This window comes from Protomyctophum parallelum (assembly GCF_964188405.1).
Source record: "Protomyctophum parallelum genome assembly, chromosome: 15".
NCBI classification, from domain to species: Eukaryota; Metazoa; Chordata; class Actinopteri; order Myctophiformes; family Myctophidae; genus Protomyctophum; species Protomyctophum parallelum.
Window position 1 is genome coordinate 11,053,437 of NC_139710.1, and position 16,316 is coordinate 11,069,752.

Below are 16,316 nucleotides of genomic sequence, written 5' to 3' on the forward strand. Positions count from 1 at the left end.
ACCGAAGGTCTTCAACTCGTACCTGCGCAGGTGGTTGACCAGAGACTGCACGTAGGTGAAGACACATTTGGAGTCAGGCTTGTTACCCATAATCATCATATCCTCCACCTCCAGGAGGGGCATGCAGTTGGCAAAGGTCCTGAGGGACAGGTACACAACACTGTAAGTGTGGGACATGCGAGGATGGACCTGTGGGCTAGGGTAGCATTTCCTTCACAGATTCCCAAAATGTTATAGTTCTTATCTGCTCATACAGAGTCATACAGGCTTTGAACAAACCAGAGCAATAAAGAGTTAGTGTTAATAATACTTGTAAAGAAGGTTGGTGTATTAACAGCAATCCTATCAAATTCAGGGACAGAGAATGCCATGCAATGGCCACAGGGTGGCACTATCCTCACATGAACCTTGCAGCACTCTGTCTGCAACAAATTAGCCAAAAACGGTAGCATTTGGGGACAGTGGAAAATGAACTGGAACAAGCAATTGTAAAAAATAAATAAAAAATAAAATAAGGACATTTGTTTAAACATTAACATAATTAAAATGTCTTCTTGTCACTTTAGATATTTAAAAGGACAGTAATTTAAACCTATGTTATTACAACACAGGCTTTGAAAGCCTTGAAACCTTACAACGCCCATAAACCCTTGTAATATTGCTTCTTGTCAGTGGACAATAAACAACTTTTCTTTCCTCTGTGTTGTTTCTAATCCCTTCAAACATTGTGATACCACCGTTCCTTTTAAAGTGTGGTTTTGCAATGTCTGGCTCTCTGCCTGGATGTGCCAAAATGCACAAACATGGACACACACACACACACACACACACACACACACACACACACACACACACACACACACACACACACACACACACACACACACACACACACACACACACACACACACACACACACACACACACACACACACACACACACACACACACACACACACACACACACACACACACACACACACACACACACACACACACACACACACACACACACACAAAACCCAACTCTAATCCAAACCTGTATCACAATTGTAACTCTAAAGAATGACCAGAACAATGTTTCTCTGGCTTTACTATCCGTGTGGTGACTTTGATGCCCACAAAGACAGTAAAACATGACATACAGACACTTCCGCCCCATTAAAAGTCTCAGCACCATTGTGAGGTTCCTCTATGGGTGTTGTCCCCCTCTCACCATGAGTTTAATTTGGGTTGGGTGTGACTCTAGGAGGAGTTTTTGGTTTTAACCAGGCCCTTCTGCACCAGACCCCTGTAGAACTCCTGCAGGTACGTGTACACACACTTCCAATCTGGCTCACGCATCTTCACCATGTCATCCACATCCAGCAGCTGAGGACAGTCGGCTAGCTTCCTGCACCCGCCGCCAGGGAGGGAGGGGCGAGAGAGAGAGAGAGAGGAAAAGAGAGACCAACAGCAAAGAATGAAAGGTAAAGGGGTGGACAAGAGTGAATTACAGAGACAGAAAGAATGAAATGACAGACAGACAGACAGACAGGAGACAGTGGGGACAAAGCCGTGAGCAGCCACATGAAGAGATTCAGGGTGAGAAGACAAGAGGGGGAGAGAGAGAAAAAAAACACAAAAAAAGACATAATAACATTACATTCTCTGTGTTGACAGATATATCCATGAGTTGACATGCTTCATGAACATCAGGATTACATACAGTACGTGGCACACACATTATCACACAACAAAACGTCAAATGGGACCAACGTCAAGGTGTGCCCCATTTAGCATTTTTGCTTGCTTGGTTGTTTTTTTCTGTGACATACAACACTTCAGACATAAAGGTACAGGGGTGTGTGAGGGGGGAGGGGGGGGGAGTAAGCCTAATTTATACTCTGCCACTTGACAACAAGAACAGATTTCAACCTTTGTTTGGTGGAGTATAAATTCAGCTTCACGCTTCCCCCACAGACTAATACAACACGTTGAAAAAAACCCAACAATTATTATCCTAGAGAGAATGTGTGTGTGTGTGTGTGTGTGTGCGCACGCGCGTGAGTGTGTTGAGTTTCAAGATCACGGCAAACAAGTCAAGTGGTGCATGAGTGCCCGTGAAGTGAGTGGCAGTGCAAAACATAAGACAAGAAGTGTTGAGGGTGGAGTATGGTGAATATCATCATCATCATCATCATCATCAGCAGCAGCATAATCAGTCCTACGATCAGCGTGTGAATACAGCATACACTGGTGGTGGGGTGCAACAACAGTGGTTGAAACGTCATCCAAAAACAAGAACAGAGCAGAGGTAGTACAAGTACTGTACGAAAAGAGAGGAGAGGAAGACTAATGGTAGGGAGAGATGGAGATAAAGTCTGAGTGGCAGTCGAGTGCTCATCCCTGTTTTTTGACCTGATAGTTGCTTGGGGAAGGGGTTGTTCATAGTAGGTCTCTCGGTTTAGATCAGGGGTGAGACGAAGGGTTACACTTTAGTGGAGGACAGATGGGGTTTTAGAGGTGAAGTAAATAGTGCAGTAGTTGGATCAGAGGACACCTCATCCTTGAGGTAACATGGTACACCTGAGAGAGACGGGAAAAATGACACTTCGACATGAACAGGGGGCGGGATCTGGGCAGCAACTGTCCACGGAAGGATGTCTCACTGGTCCAAATCAGGACTTCAAGGCTTCTTGCTGTTAATGCAAAACTCTGTTCTGAAATGTTAATTACTTACATGAGCCAAATAAATGTACTTTTTCATAAATGACTATGAGAGGGACTAAACTGTCCAACACAAATACAGGATAGTGGACTGGATTTGAGCACAATGTAGCAAGGAATAAAATGTTTGGCTTTGGGTTGTACAGTAGATCTTTGACTTTCATTCTGTTCTCTGAGTATGCGGAAATAAAATATATCATCTGTAATCCTCCAGCCCTAGAGATAAGATAAAGCCTGCAGTAGCTTGCAAGATTATCTTCCGCTTGTTTCTTCTCATTTTTGTCTGGCAGGCTTAAAGGAACCCAAGCTTGTGATCCTGTTGATGTGGTTTCTTGAAGAGTAAACGGTCACATGGTTGATGGTCTCACAATCAAAACTCACGACACTGTATTCACTGATGTGGTCAGTGCACATATATGCAGGACAAACAGGACAAGTAGTGTGTGTGTGTGTGTGTTTACTCACTCTGCAGTGCTGAAGGCCACCTCAAAGTTTTGCCTGCGGTTGCTGGGGCTCATGGAATCGTAGTCAAAGGCCTCAGGGAAGAAGTTGTGGACCAAGGCACAGAATGCCATGCCATTACTCCAACTGGAGGAGAAGTTCTGAATTTCTACATTCTGAAGGAAAAGACAAGCGATCAGAGCTGTAAATATGAATCACTTAATCCCTAGTTTATACTTAAAACAGTGTCCCAGAAAAGTTTGCTGCCCTATATTTTCGCATGAGAAGCCAGATTGAAATTGGTTAAATCACTGGCTCATGTAAATTACTTGTGTCTGGACTATCATGTTTATATAATTAGTAAGCAGAATCAGAGATAAGACAGTGTTACTTTACCATACTTTACTCTCAGAGTAAAATTAACACAGGAATTGAATTTATAGAGTGAACGGCCGCTGATGCCCGGTGACTCACCTCATATGAGCGGGTCTTGGCACGGCACCAGTCCAGCAGCATCTGCTTGATGGAGTTTGCGTTGGGCACACCAAAGCTAGTGGAACGCTGGACCTTGTTTACCATGGCCACTGCCTGATTCCCGGGACTAAAAGAAAAAGGGAGGGGGTTTGTGTTAATATTTACATACTTTGACATCTTCCCTTTTCTTTCTTTAGCTGTGCCCTTCCCTTTGTCTGTTTATCCTCACCCCCCGCCCTCCTTCTCAAGCTTCTCGATCATGGCTTTGCGGGCCTGCATGGCGGACGTCTTGGGCAATGTCTGGGCCCTCATCAGCTCCTTGCGCTTCTCCGCCTGCTTTCGCTCCATAGCAGCCAGGCTGCTGCCACTGCGAGACGACGTGTCATCCTCGCGGTCGAACACACTGGTGGCATAGAGGGAGTTCACTGGTAAAGACTTTGTAACTGCAATTTGTTGAGGGGCGCTAGCCCCTCCTATATACAGGTTTAATGTTTGTTTTTAGTTAAACAAACGTAGAAACGCCATTGACAATGAAGGGAAAATGACGTCGTCTTGTCCCCAACACAAACATTAAATGACATTGACAATAAAGAGAGTTTAATGTTTGTTTTGTCCGTGTTTGTTTTACATCACCATTACATCACCCAATCATAGTAACATGAGTTAGACTTTAATATATTAGCGCCCCTCTTTTCACACAGGAGTGATTCTTTTTATTATAATTGGTATACTGAACATAATTATTGAAGCTCCAGAACCCCACCTGCCCACTTTCTTGGTTGTAGAAGAGGAAGAGGAAGAGGAAGAGGAGAAGCTGTAGGACTGGGACTGGACTGTCCCCCCTGAAGAGTAGAGACAAAGAGAGAGAGATTAATGATGTGTAATGAAAACACAAAGTCTCATTAAAGGAGAGTTTCGCATAAGCGGTTTTCTTACTGTATATGAAGACGCGTATCCATTCGTCATTAAAAAAAACAAAAACATGCCGAGCGTTCCATACCAAATTAGCGGATTTACCGTCCGGGTGGATCAACAGCTAGAACTCTTATTCAATCGCACAATTTGTTTTAGTTTACATCTGTTGTAGATGATATGACAAGTTAGTCCATGCAGTGTTGTTGCTGAATTCTTCCTGTTCTACGTGGGCCGACGTTAGACCCTTCCTACGCTTTTCTTAAAAGGACCAGCACCCTATGTTTTATTTTATTTATTATTTCTTTGGTCAATATATATATTAACATGATTTTGTAAAAAAACGGTTTAACCCATTCTGACCGGGCACCCATTTTGGTGTCGGCATCATGTTATGCTTTAGCTATTGAAAAATAGCAGATCTACAAGCTCATATCGCGCCACTGAGTGGCGCGATACGAGCTTGTAGGTCTGCTATTTTTGAAAAAAATCGAAGAACGACTGACATTTTTAGAATCTGATCTCAGGTCAGAATGGGTTCGTCAGACCAGCGTGTGTCCAGTGGAAACCTCGTATGAATCTGATCTCAGGTCAGAATGGGTTAATGACACCAGATGGCAACAATGTAATGACAAAGCCGTCTGTCTCACGGGTACACAGGTATTTTTATACTACACGGCCCCGTTTACAAAAAGCTCTCCGTTCCACACAACAACGTAGCTAAAGTCTTGTTCACATGGGGACGCATAAACAGAGGTTTTAAAAATCTACACAAAAAGATCAGTTTTACGTGTGGATGGGGCGAGAGATGGATGAGAGCAGTCATGACTCACTGTCTGTTTTCTGCATGTAACTTGTCTCCATGATCATGCTGCGTGATGACCTGCTGCCATCATCTACACACACACACACACACACACACACACACACACACACACACATTAACTCATATTTCGTGATATACCAATATGTGCATGCAATAACCAAGTGGAGTGATTTGACCTACCAGATTGGGCAAAGCGGTCCGTTTTGGTGACCTGGCTGAGCGTGGAGCCATCCACCGACCTCTCCATCGTCCGCATCACCGTCTCTCCAGCGCCGCCCGCACTGCGACCCTTCTGTGAACGCTCATCTCTCTGCTGACGGAGATCCTGCAGGCGGCTATCACGTTCTTTTTCTCTCTGGTCTGAGATGGATGGAGAGATGGGGAAGGTAGAGGGATGATGTCAGTGGAAAAAGAGGAGGAGGACATAGGGGGGCCCTAAACAAGCCGACAGCACTTTATCTGACTAAAACAGGAACACATCAAACAAGGGTTCCCATATTTGTGGTGATTCAGGATTCTTTCCAAGGTACCATAAAATGCCTTTGCACACACAAACGCCCACTACAGGTGGGAGGCAGATAGCCCAGCCAGGGTTACAGAGTAATAGTGCCAGTCATCAAAGAGAGCAAACAGATTGATTTGCCTGCAGAGAGCTGAGCCAGGATCAACACATTTTGCACACAGCACGCCGATATCATAATCATGCTTCCACTGCTACCCTGGGCTGGGGTTCTAACAGCGGTGAGTGCAGTACACGCCACATTCAGAGATCTCTCTAGATCTGATTCAGAGCTCAGAATCCCATTAAGAGTCTCAGAAGGTAGTTCAACACAACCAGACACTAGGTGGATCCTACAGTAGGATGGTGAGTGATTACCACAAGACAGACAATAAACATGAGCTGATACACATTTAAGTGATCCTGAGGTGAGTGCAAGGTACTTAGGTATACACACAGACACACACACATGCACATCTAAATTCATGCATGTTTGACATGCTTTGTCAATATCCTTCATTCCAAATGTGTGCTTCGTCAAGTACTCATGCTTTCTTTTCTCTGTAGTTTTTTGCGATACTTTTTGTTTATGTTGTATTACTCTGTTTATCTTTCCCATTTTGTTTCTGTATTTGTAATATCTATATATAAAAACTCAAAGAAATACAGAATTGCACTGGTTTGACAATTACAGGATGCTTCAAAGAAGAAGGCACATCAAAAATGTAAATCCACACTGCACACCAACCTGTCCTACCTAATTCTTCTTGAGTACATCCAAGCCTGGCCTCTGGGGACAGAATGGATTGCAATAATGTGGAAATGAGAGCAGAGAATGAGAGAGAGAAGTAATTTGGTACAGGTAAATGTTGTCCCTGGTAGAGACAGTGATATGACTAGATCTGTACAAGACCGTACAGAAGACAGCACTGCCAATCAGAATAAACAAAAATAATAAAGACATATGAAAACAAAAATAAGAGTTCAAAGAATAAGAGAACACAGAAAGGGTATGAGATAAGACTTTTTGGCATTGTGTCACTCACCTCTCTTTCTCTTACGAAGGTCTCTCATGGCGGCCCGGATCATTTTCCTCTCCTCAAAGTCTTTTGACTCATCAAGCTGAAAAAACAAAGTAAAAAGTCACATGAATCATGGTCAGTCCTTAGAAAAAGCTACATGGCATAGCTCTATATTTATGCATGCAGTGTTAACATAGCATACACTAGTACATACTACAGGAACAAAACACAGAAAATATTTATGGAAAGGTCGCTATAATGACCTTTCCAAATGTAATCAGTCTCAATTTAAGTGGTTGTATTTGTTAAATAAAGTTACGTCTAGTTGATAGGACATAATATCAGGGTGTCAAGTACCATTTTGTCAAGGAGCTCTTCATCCTCTATGGCAGCTAGCTGGTCAGAGGTCAGTTGTCCGGAGTGCTCATCAGGTTTAGTCTGAGTGCTAGTGGATGAGCCATTAGGAATGACCGGGGAGTGATAGGTCAGTTGCACAGACGGCTCCACAGAAAATGCAGGCTCAGAGGCCACAACTGGCTCCGTCTCCATCTACACATGTACAAACATACACAAGGAAGGAATAAAAATTACACTTTATTAGTCTCTGACAGTTAAAAGGAAAGAAGGAGAAAATATGTAGTTAAGTTTGATTCCGATCAAACTGCATTGGTGTGTAGTAAAGTATTGGTGCACTGGTGTGTAGTAAAGTATTGGTGCCATGCACACGTTCCCTGTAGAAGATGGTAATGACAGTAGCATCCTGTACTATGCAACAGTCAGGAGCTTACTCGGAGTGAGAATGGCGCTTGAAAGCAAGTTCCCTGCTGGACACCACTCTCCAGCGGTGTTTACAAAATACACAGACACTCGCTGACGTTTAGGATGTAATGAGCCAAACAGGATTTTAGTAAAACTTCCTGGACAAGAGGGACATTTCCTGGTTTGTGGGGGTGGTCATACAGTACGTCTACCCTTCAATACTCTCCATAGACGCTCTCTCTTTTATACCAAGACAAGTTAGACAACCCTCATCATCTCTGGCCTCCTCTGAGCTCCAGCTTAGTTGCAGAGAGTCAACATACTGTCACAAAACAAGTCCCAGACTGTTAAGACGTATCTTGGTTCAGACTACAGTTTTACTGAAATAGCCTGTGTCTAAAGATACAAGACTGCATGGCATGAACAAAGAGTTTATGTGACCCCATTGTGGCTACAAGGCCCGATAGCTGCACTACTATACATAAACTATGTGGAATAACATCCCTAGTCTTCCTGTCAGGATGCTGGAATTTATACCACAGAATGAGCCGCTGTGCAGCCAGGGAGTAAGTTATTGGTGCAGCAGAATGTAGGTGAGAAAATGTTGAATTAGTGTGTAGTGTAGAACTACCGCTGAGGAGAAGCGCAATGGAGAAGATGTACAAAAAAAAGCATTAAACATCACTAAGATAGACCTGATCATCTAACTATGAGCTACTACAATAACTTATACGTGACACCTTGTAAATGTCTATGGTGCCGATGCATGTTGAAGGGTCATGGTTTGGTCTGGTGGCTATTATTGGCTTTGTTGTTATTGGCTCCAGGTCCAGATATAGTCCAGACAGTTGGCTCGGTCTCCATCACAAACTCTCCACTCTGGCTATAACCATGGAGGGACAATGGACAGTGTTCTGTACAACTGGGACTCCTGATTTCTGGCCAGAGTTCTTCCCCAGAGGAATGTTTTTGGACACAATGTGGCCAAGCAAGGCCTCTTAGTGAATAAGCGAAGGTAAATGTTTATAGGGCAAGTGAGAGAATTTCTCTGATACAATGATCATCTACACCTGGTGCTAAAGTCATAATCAATGAACATTATATATCATCTTGGATCATCTGTGAAATTGTTAGTAAGTTACTTTATTGACACAGATGTATAAAACATCGAAAAACCATGAATAAAAACTTTAAAAAAAAAAGGTACAATACACAACACAAAATCCCTTTCCAACAGGAGCTTTCTATTGCTGCAAAAGTGACAGCATACATGTAGCATACATGTTTTACATAAACAACATGTTTTTGTTTTCAAAAAGGGGAATTAACAAGAACTCTTTTCAAATCTTAATAGTTTTCTTCCCACATGATTTATGTGCTGATTTATGTAAATGTGTTACAATATATGAAAGAATGAGTGGAGGGTTACTCAAGGCCATCCTCTTCATCAATCTGTGTAAAGGCTTGATGGACAGCTGTATGCAGCATTAGGCTGGACTATAAATTCTTTCCAGCTGAATAACTACAGATAATGCGACAAAGATCCCCTGAATATCCTTCAAAATCTTGCATTATATTTACAGCACTATTTTTGTTAGGAAAAATAATGTTAGAAAGAAGCACAAAATGACAATCCAACATGGCAACTCTATCCTACTCTATTAAAGAGTTATTTGAGGGCCACGGAGGTCATTGGGGGTAGAGCCTTTTAAGTTGCCAATGTCTCTGGCTGTGTTCCATGGAGACCAGTCACAACACAGCTGATCAGAACAGATACATGCAAAGTTCAGGAACCACACGCCACTTTGTTGTGTTCTGGCACCGTGTGCCAGAAATAAATTAAGCATTACAATGCATTATTGCTCACAAACCTGTTTACATACATTTCCCAGGAGAGTAAAAGGCATGGCCATTTTAAAGGTTTGGTCAGGAAACAAGTGTACAGATAGTGACAGTTGGCTTCTCTACACACCAGGAAGTCTGACAGTTCTCCCTCTTTAACATTTGGTTAGAAGAAATGCAGACTCCACAGCTATAAAAAAATTGCACAGGAGACCCAAAAATGTCAGGGAGTACATACGTAAGCAGCACATTAGCCGTGTTAAATAATGGCTAGTCGGCTACCACTTTATTTACACTTTATCTCAAACTACTGGCTGAATTGCCATGGAATTTTCACTTGACTCCATACTCCCCAATGGATGAACCTCTAGTGGCCAAATTGTCAGCTTTGCACACAAGATACTTAATTATTAGTATTACCTATAATAATATTCCAAGAAAAATATGTGGGTTAAAACTGTAGTGACGCCATACCATGCTGTTCCTGCGAGAAAGGTTTCCCACGAGAGACGGAGCAGAAGCAGAGTGACATGTTGCAAAGGTGGATGGGTGAGAGACAGGCACTGCTTGAGTTTCAGACTTCCGAGTGGCTGCTTCATTTCTTCCCCTGGATACAGATTCTGATTCTTGGAAGCAGGGGTCAGGCTTCATGGGAATACTAGATGGTGTATCCAGGGGTTTTCTGGATGGAGAATCCAGAGGTAAACTGGGTGAACCTGGTGGTGTATTGGATGGAGTATCTTGGAGTGCTGTGGATAAAGCATCCAGGGGAATAGTGGATATATCCAAAGGTGCGCTGAATGGAGCATGGGGCTCACAGGGAATGGACGGTAAGCTTTCAGTGTTGGGTGGTACATTAATAGAGGGTTCAGGTAGGCCCATTGCCCGGCACAGAGCCTCCACCTGCCTCACAAGCCTCTCCTGCTGAATCTGCAGCCTCAGGCTTTCCTCCTGAAGACCAACAAGTGCCTCGGCCAATGGAGCTACTTGGGCAGCTGCCTCCTCAAGCCGGGCATCCACTCTCTTTCCAAAGGCCTGCAGATCATTGTGTATCTCCCTTACTGCAGAGCGCAAGGTTAGCTCCAAACTCTGCTCTGTGACCTCTTCCTCCTCTTCCTGGACAAGCAGGTCTCCGATCACCTCCTCCAGCCCAGACTCGGCACACAAGGGGTCAGGGCTGCCCAATCCTGCTGGAGCCTCGGAGGCTGGGACGAAATCTAGGTTCACCCCAGGCATGGCCAGGCCAGCTGCACTCAGTGTCACTGCAATGAAGCTGGAGTCCTTCTTGAATGATGCTTTTTTTATATTTTATTTTTTACAATTCCACTCTCAAGTTTGAAAACTGTTCTCTAATAGCCAAGAAATAACAATATGATGGACATCAGAGGACACTCTGATGTCTCTGATCTCTGTCTGCCTGTTTATAGAGGCCCTTCAAAGCAAGACACATACTTTATACCCCCGGCAAATCTCTCCCGTTCAGTGGCCTGGGCTGGACAACCAATGAGCACACACAGAATCTCGTTTCCAGGGCAGCAGTGGTCCCAGCCCCCTTTTTTTCTCAGGTGCCATAGACATGTCTGTCTATTTATCATTGGCCCAGCTATTATTCCACTGAGCCAGGAAGGCCTCTTGGCCTGGTGGGGGCCTGAGGGGGAATACTGCTGCCCCCCGCCCAACTCTCCTTTTATTTAGAGCCTTTGCCCTTCACACCTCGACGTGCAAGTGACTACCTCTTTAGATGTGGCTCTGGGCCGGTGCTCAGCTGAAAGAGCTAAACAATGGAGCATGACTCTTCTTAAAACCGTTTCTGACAAACTGCAGCCTAATGCCTGTCAGATTGGATCAATTTATTTGCATGACTGGTTCAGAAGAGAAACCTGGAGAGGGGAGGTTAGTCTCTGAGGCCAGCCAGGGTCCATGGTGAGGAAGAACATACATGTGTCCAGTTATGCCAGGCTGAGGAAGCGTCACCCCGGGGAAGGAGAGATCAGCCCTGCTGGACTGTGTTTGGCACTGATTGACTGACAGAACAGCACCAAGTGGTGATCCAACCAGCTGCCAATGTGAATTAAATGTGCTTGCTCGTGCATGTGTAAATGTGCACGCCTCAAGTTCTTTGTGTGTCAAGTTGAAAGTTCCCTGTGTGTGTTGATATGGACCCGTCTTTATGAGTGCACGTACATTGTTCATACAAGTCCGTATATCAGATACTTATTGATTTTTTGCAGTTCACAGTTGACACACAACCAAATGTCTATCTGAACAGTAGGGGAATGTTTAAGGGAATGGGTTAGGGTTACATAATGTTGATGTATAGGAACACCACACTGGATGGATCATTATACATTTTGTAAACAGTGCGCACATCAAATAAATAAATAAATATTCAGCATTTACAACAGCTGTATTTTCCTTCTCTCTCTAGATCTAAGCTCTAATCAGGGCTGGCATTGATTCAGTGTTCTAATCAAACACCTCATGCTTGACTTTATCCCAGAGTGGAAAACTGTGAGTGCCAAAATAGTGACCATGGACACGAATGGCCTTTCCTGGTACTTCTACTGAAGGGAAGACAAGTAGAGCAGCTTCCAGGAAGAATCTGACCCCCATAGTGAGGAGACAGAATGCTCACATAATATACATGCATTGTCCAGAGCACATGAGGGAGAGACGGAAGATACCCGACTAGGCCTGCACTCTTTAATAATATATTTATTATTTGCGACCATAGGTCGCATTTACTATGAAAACCTGCATCTTCGTTAGTCACGCCTCCATATATGGTCACGCCATGTGACACCACGCCTCCATATATGGTCACGAGTCGTGACATCACGCCTCGTGAGTCGTGACATGTCACGCCACCATATAAGGCCATCTCCATATATGAAGATCACAACACTGACCTCATCTAACACTGGATATCCATACATGGAGAAGACTGGATCATCACCTAGATCTGCATATATGGAGCCGGCCAGCAATCTACATCTGACCTCAAACCTCAAACCCTTAGATCTCCATATATGGAGCTGACTAGGCATGTAACGATTCACTCAACGCACAAAAAAATAATATATACAGTATATATTTTTTTAATTGTTTTTTATTTTATTTTTTAATCGATTTATATCGTCGATATATCGATATATAGTTACATGCCTAGAGCTGACCTGTTCGGACATTCCATATGTTGATCCTCCCCACCCGTCCTTCCTGTTCTGACATTCCATATGTTGATCAAACCCTGTACACTCAAGACACGCTCCATATATGGCCAATACAGAACAGTGTATCTGTCCTTCGTGTAGCTTGAGACAGATAGAGATCACCATATATGGGCATAAAATGGACACATTAAGACAGACGGGTTACAACGGGTACTATGACATGCAAGTAAGCATTGGCTTCCCTGATTGGCCAACACAACCCTTTTGATTTACATCGTTCCTGGCTTGTGTGTTCTCTGAGACTGAACCCCCGATGCAGTTGGAAAAGGATTCTGTACACATGCCCTACCGCGCATATATGGAGAACCGTTTGACCAATCGACTTGGTTTATTGCTGAGGCCAGATGGTGTGTTTTTGCAAAGTGGGAAGTCTGTCAATCTCTCTGAATATCTTTCATGTCCATATATGGAGATCTCAATGTGACGTCAAACAGAGCCATAGAGTAAGACAGAGTTACGGGGCAGAAACCATCGGTCACGTGGTTCATGTACTCGCGCAAGCCCGTTGCATTCCATAAACTTCCGGTGTCCCTATTCGCCAATAGAAGTCTATTTAGCAGAGACATTAGACTGGCCCCATGAAGTGAACAGAGTTGTCATAACTCTGTCTTACTCTATGGCTCTGGTCTCAAAGTACTGTGATAATGCATAGTGTAAATACCCTGCCAACGTGTACAATGGCTACTCTGACAATGGGTGTTGCATAACCGGAAGAGAACGCATGCCCAACGGACATAGGCCTACTTTAATTTTTTGATGAATTGAACAATGTGGACCCTGTTGTAAACAAGTGTAATGCTTAATTGGGTCGTCCACTCACAGTTGACAGTCTTTGTATTGAGTTTGTGCTTAAAATGTACTGTAAATTCTACAAACTGTTAATAAATATTTCAATCAATCAAATTTCAATTATTAATGCACCATTAGTCAGTCAATATAATAAGTCTATGAGTGACGGAGCGAGAGACTGCTGCATGTGTAAATGCCTGATGTATCTACTGTGACAGAACGAGAGAGAGACAGAGACACAGAGACACAGAGAGACAGAGACAGAGAGAGAGAGAGAGAGAGAGAGAGAGAGAGAGAGAGAGAGAGAGAGAGAGAGAGATGCATTATACCAGACCTTGCTGTATTGTTAATGCCCATTTGCCCACGTGTCATTGTAAAGTTAACTTACAGGCCTCCATGTTTATGATGGTAGTCTGCTAATGTGGTAGTAGTGTCAATCAGACATAAATGAATACCATCCGTCCCCGGTGGTGAAATGAAAATGCCTGGCCGCTGCGACCCCTCCAGTGCTATTTAGAACAGCATCTAAAAATACCAGTGTGGCTTCCTTCAGAGCACAGAAATAAAGCATGGCAGGGACTTCACCCTGGCTCAACTCCAGTGAAGAGCGAACACCACAATGAGATAAGTGCTCTAAGGGAACACATTTTAAATGTAACTGGTAATATAACACCAGGGATAAAAACATGATGGTTCAGCCTTAATGGGCTGTTGAGTTGATACAATCCACACATGATTAAGTTAATGCAAAACAAAAGGTTTCTCAACTTTTTTTTGGACCCAATTCAGGCTTCAGGGAACAGTCTGTGTGTAAACACACTATTTGGGTAACCAATGTGCGACAGCGTACAAGAGGATTATAACATTAACAGTATCCTACTATGTGCCCCTCCCCCAAAAAAGAATCCAACTCCAACACTACAAGTAACACTATACTGCAGGAGAGAGAGACCAAGTGTCCTGTCATCACCCTGGATGTAGAGTGATGGCATTATTTATATTCACACCCGTCTCGTGGCACGAGGGCAGCGGTCAGCCTGAATGTACGGCTGAGAAACAGGAATACCTGTGTGCACTTGGACTATAGGAACAATGAAAGTGGATATGCACAACTACTGTTAATGGCCGGTCTCCCCATGTTAAATGCACTTTGTCTACTATACCGAAGCACATCAAGCAGCTTTACTGCCATCTTTAAATTCACCCATCTCTACTATGTCTCTTCATGATGGTGTGCCACACTATGTTTCTTTTATTCCTTTCCTTCCTTTTATGTTTTGGCTGCCATATTTTCTATATTATCCATTTACTACATTTCTATATTATCTATTTACTATGCATTATATTATCTATTTACTATGTACACTATCGTTATAATGACCAGGCTTCAAGAGTTCAAGTTCACTTATATGACGCCGTCATTTCCGTTACGTCAACATATAGGGCGTAGGCTCACAGCGTAGACTTGCAGCCTCACAGAACAATCATGGCGCTTCCGCCTGTCAGACACTTCAGTGTTGAGACGGGAGCAGTCGCTTGTTAGCGTGTGGAGCGTGTCGCAATGAAAGTCCTGGTTGTATGTATGGTTCCTTTCCTCATGCCCTTTGAGTTATGGGCAGCCAGTGAGGTAAATACGTTTGTTTTGAGCATTTGTTTGTTTTGTTACGCTATGATTTATTACTTGAAGTAATATTTTCGCCCGGTCTCCTTCGTCGTGACAGCTGTTCCGCCATTCGAGGCTTACGCAGAAAAACATCAAATCTGTGCCTGTGTTGCTGGACCAATGATGACGAAATGACCATATTTCATCATTTAGAGCTAGTCATACGTATACTATATACATAATCAGTAAAAAATAAAATAGCAAATTGTGCCTGATCTGCTGGGACCAGAGTACGTGGTGTGTATGTGTATGACTAGCTCTAAATGATGACGTAAGAAATATGGTCATTTCGTCATCATTGGTCCAGCAACACAGGCACAGATTTGATGTTTTTCTGCGTAAGCCTCAAATGGTGGAACAGCTGTCACGGTTTTTGGCGCAAAGTAACCACAGTATACCGCTAATCAACTTACAACTACACACTTTATACAGTATAGAGTATAGAGTATATATGTATACGTATATAGTATATGCCTATATACTATATATATACTATATATATTTCTTACGTCATCATTTAGAGCTAGTCATACGTATATATACTATATACATAATCAGTAAAAAATAAAATAGCAAATTGTGCCTGATCTGCTGGGACCAGAGTACGTGGTGTGTATGTGTATGACTAGCTCTTAATGATGACGTAAGAAATATGGTCATTTGTGGTCATTTGGTCCAGCAACACAGGCACAGATTTGATGTTTTTCTGCGTAAGCCTCAAATGGCGGAACAGCTGTCACGGTTTTTGGCGCAAAGTAACCACAGTATACCGCTAATCAACTTACAACTACACACTTTATACAGTATAGAGTATAGAGTATATATGTATACGTATATAGTATATGCCTATATACTATATATATATACTATATATATTTCTTGCGTCATCATTTAGAGCTAGTCATACGTATACTATATACATAATCAGTAAAAAATAAAATAGCTAATTGTGCCTGATCTGCTGGGACCAGAGTACGTGGTGTGTATGTGTATGACTAGAAAAACTAAAAAGGGATCCAGAATATATCTACAACGATAAAACAGTATTTCTTATATAGATAGAAACTTGAATCATACTTAATAATACTAGATGTTTATATGTATAAAGTAGGTAGCAAATAGTTACATCTAAACATTAATCATTTCA

General features: G+C 42.9%; 1 protein-coding gene across 4 annotated transcripts in view; it reads right to left on the reverse strand.

The window, feature by feature from the left end:
- The window catches only part of smtnb (smoothelin b), a 62,323-nt gene continuing 46,007 nt past the window's right edge, over window positions 1-16,316 (reverse strand). For 3 of the 4 annotated variants that reach the window (XM_083784309.1, XM_083784311.1, XM_083784312.1), the window contains 11 exons: window positions 7,241-7,432; window positions 6,908-6,983; window positions 6,619-6,651; window positions 5,543-5,722; window positions 5,370-5,432; window positions 4,388-4,466; window positions 3,854-4,027; window positions 3,625-3,751; window positions 3,175-3,326; window positions 1,217-1,393; window positions 1-139 (listed from right to left, as the gene is read on the reverse strand). In XM_083784309.1, the coding sequence (XP_083640435.1) occupies window positions 1,246-1,393; window positions 3,175-3,326; window positions 3,625-3,751; window positions 3,854-4,027; window positions 4,388-4,466; window positions 5,370-5,432; window positions 5,543-5,722; window positions 6,619-6,651; window positions 6,908-6,983; window positions 7,241-7,432 (1,224 nt within the window). In that variant the 3' untranslated portion in view covers window positions 1-139; window positions 1,217-1,245. The remainder of the gene's footprint in view (window positions 140-1,216; window positions 1,394-3,174; window positions 3,327-3,624; window positions 3,752-3,853; window positions 4,028-4,387; window positions 4,467-5,369; window positions 5,433-5,542; window positions 5,723-6,618; window positions 6,652-6,907; window positions 6,984-7,240; window positions 7,433-16,316) is intronic. The other variant, XM_083784310.1, reaches the window with a different exon arrangement.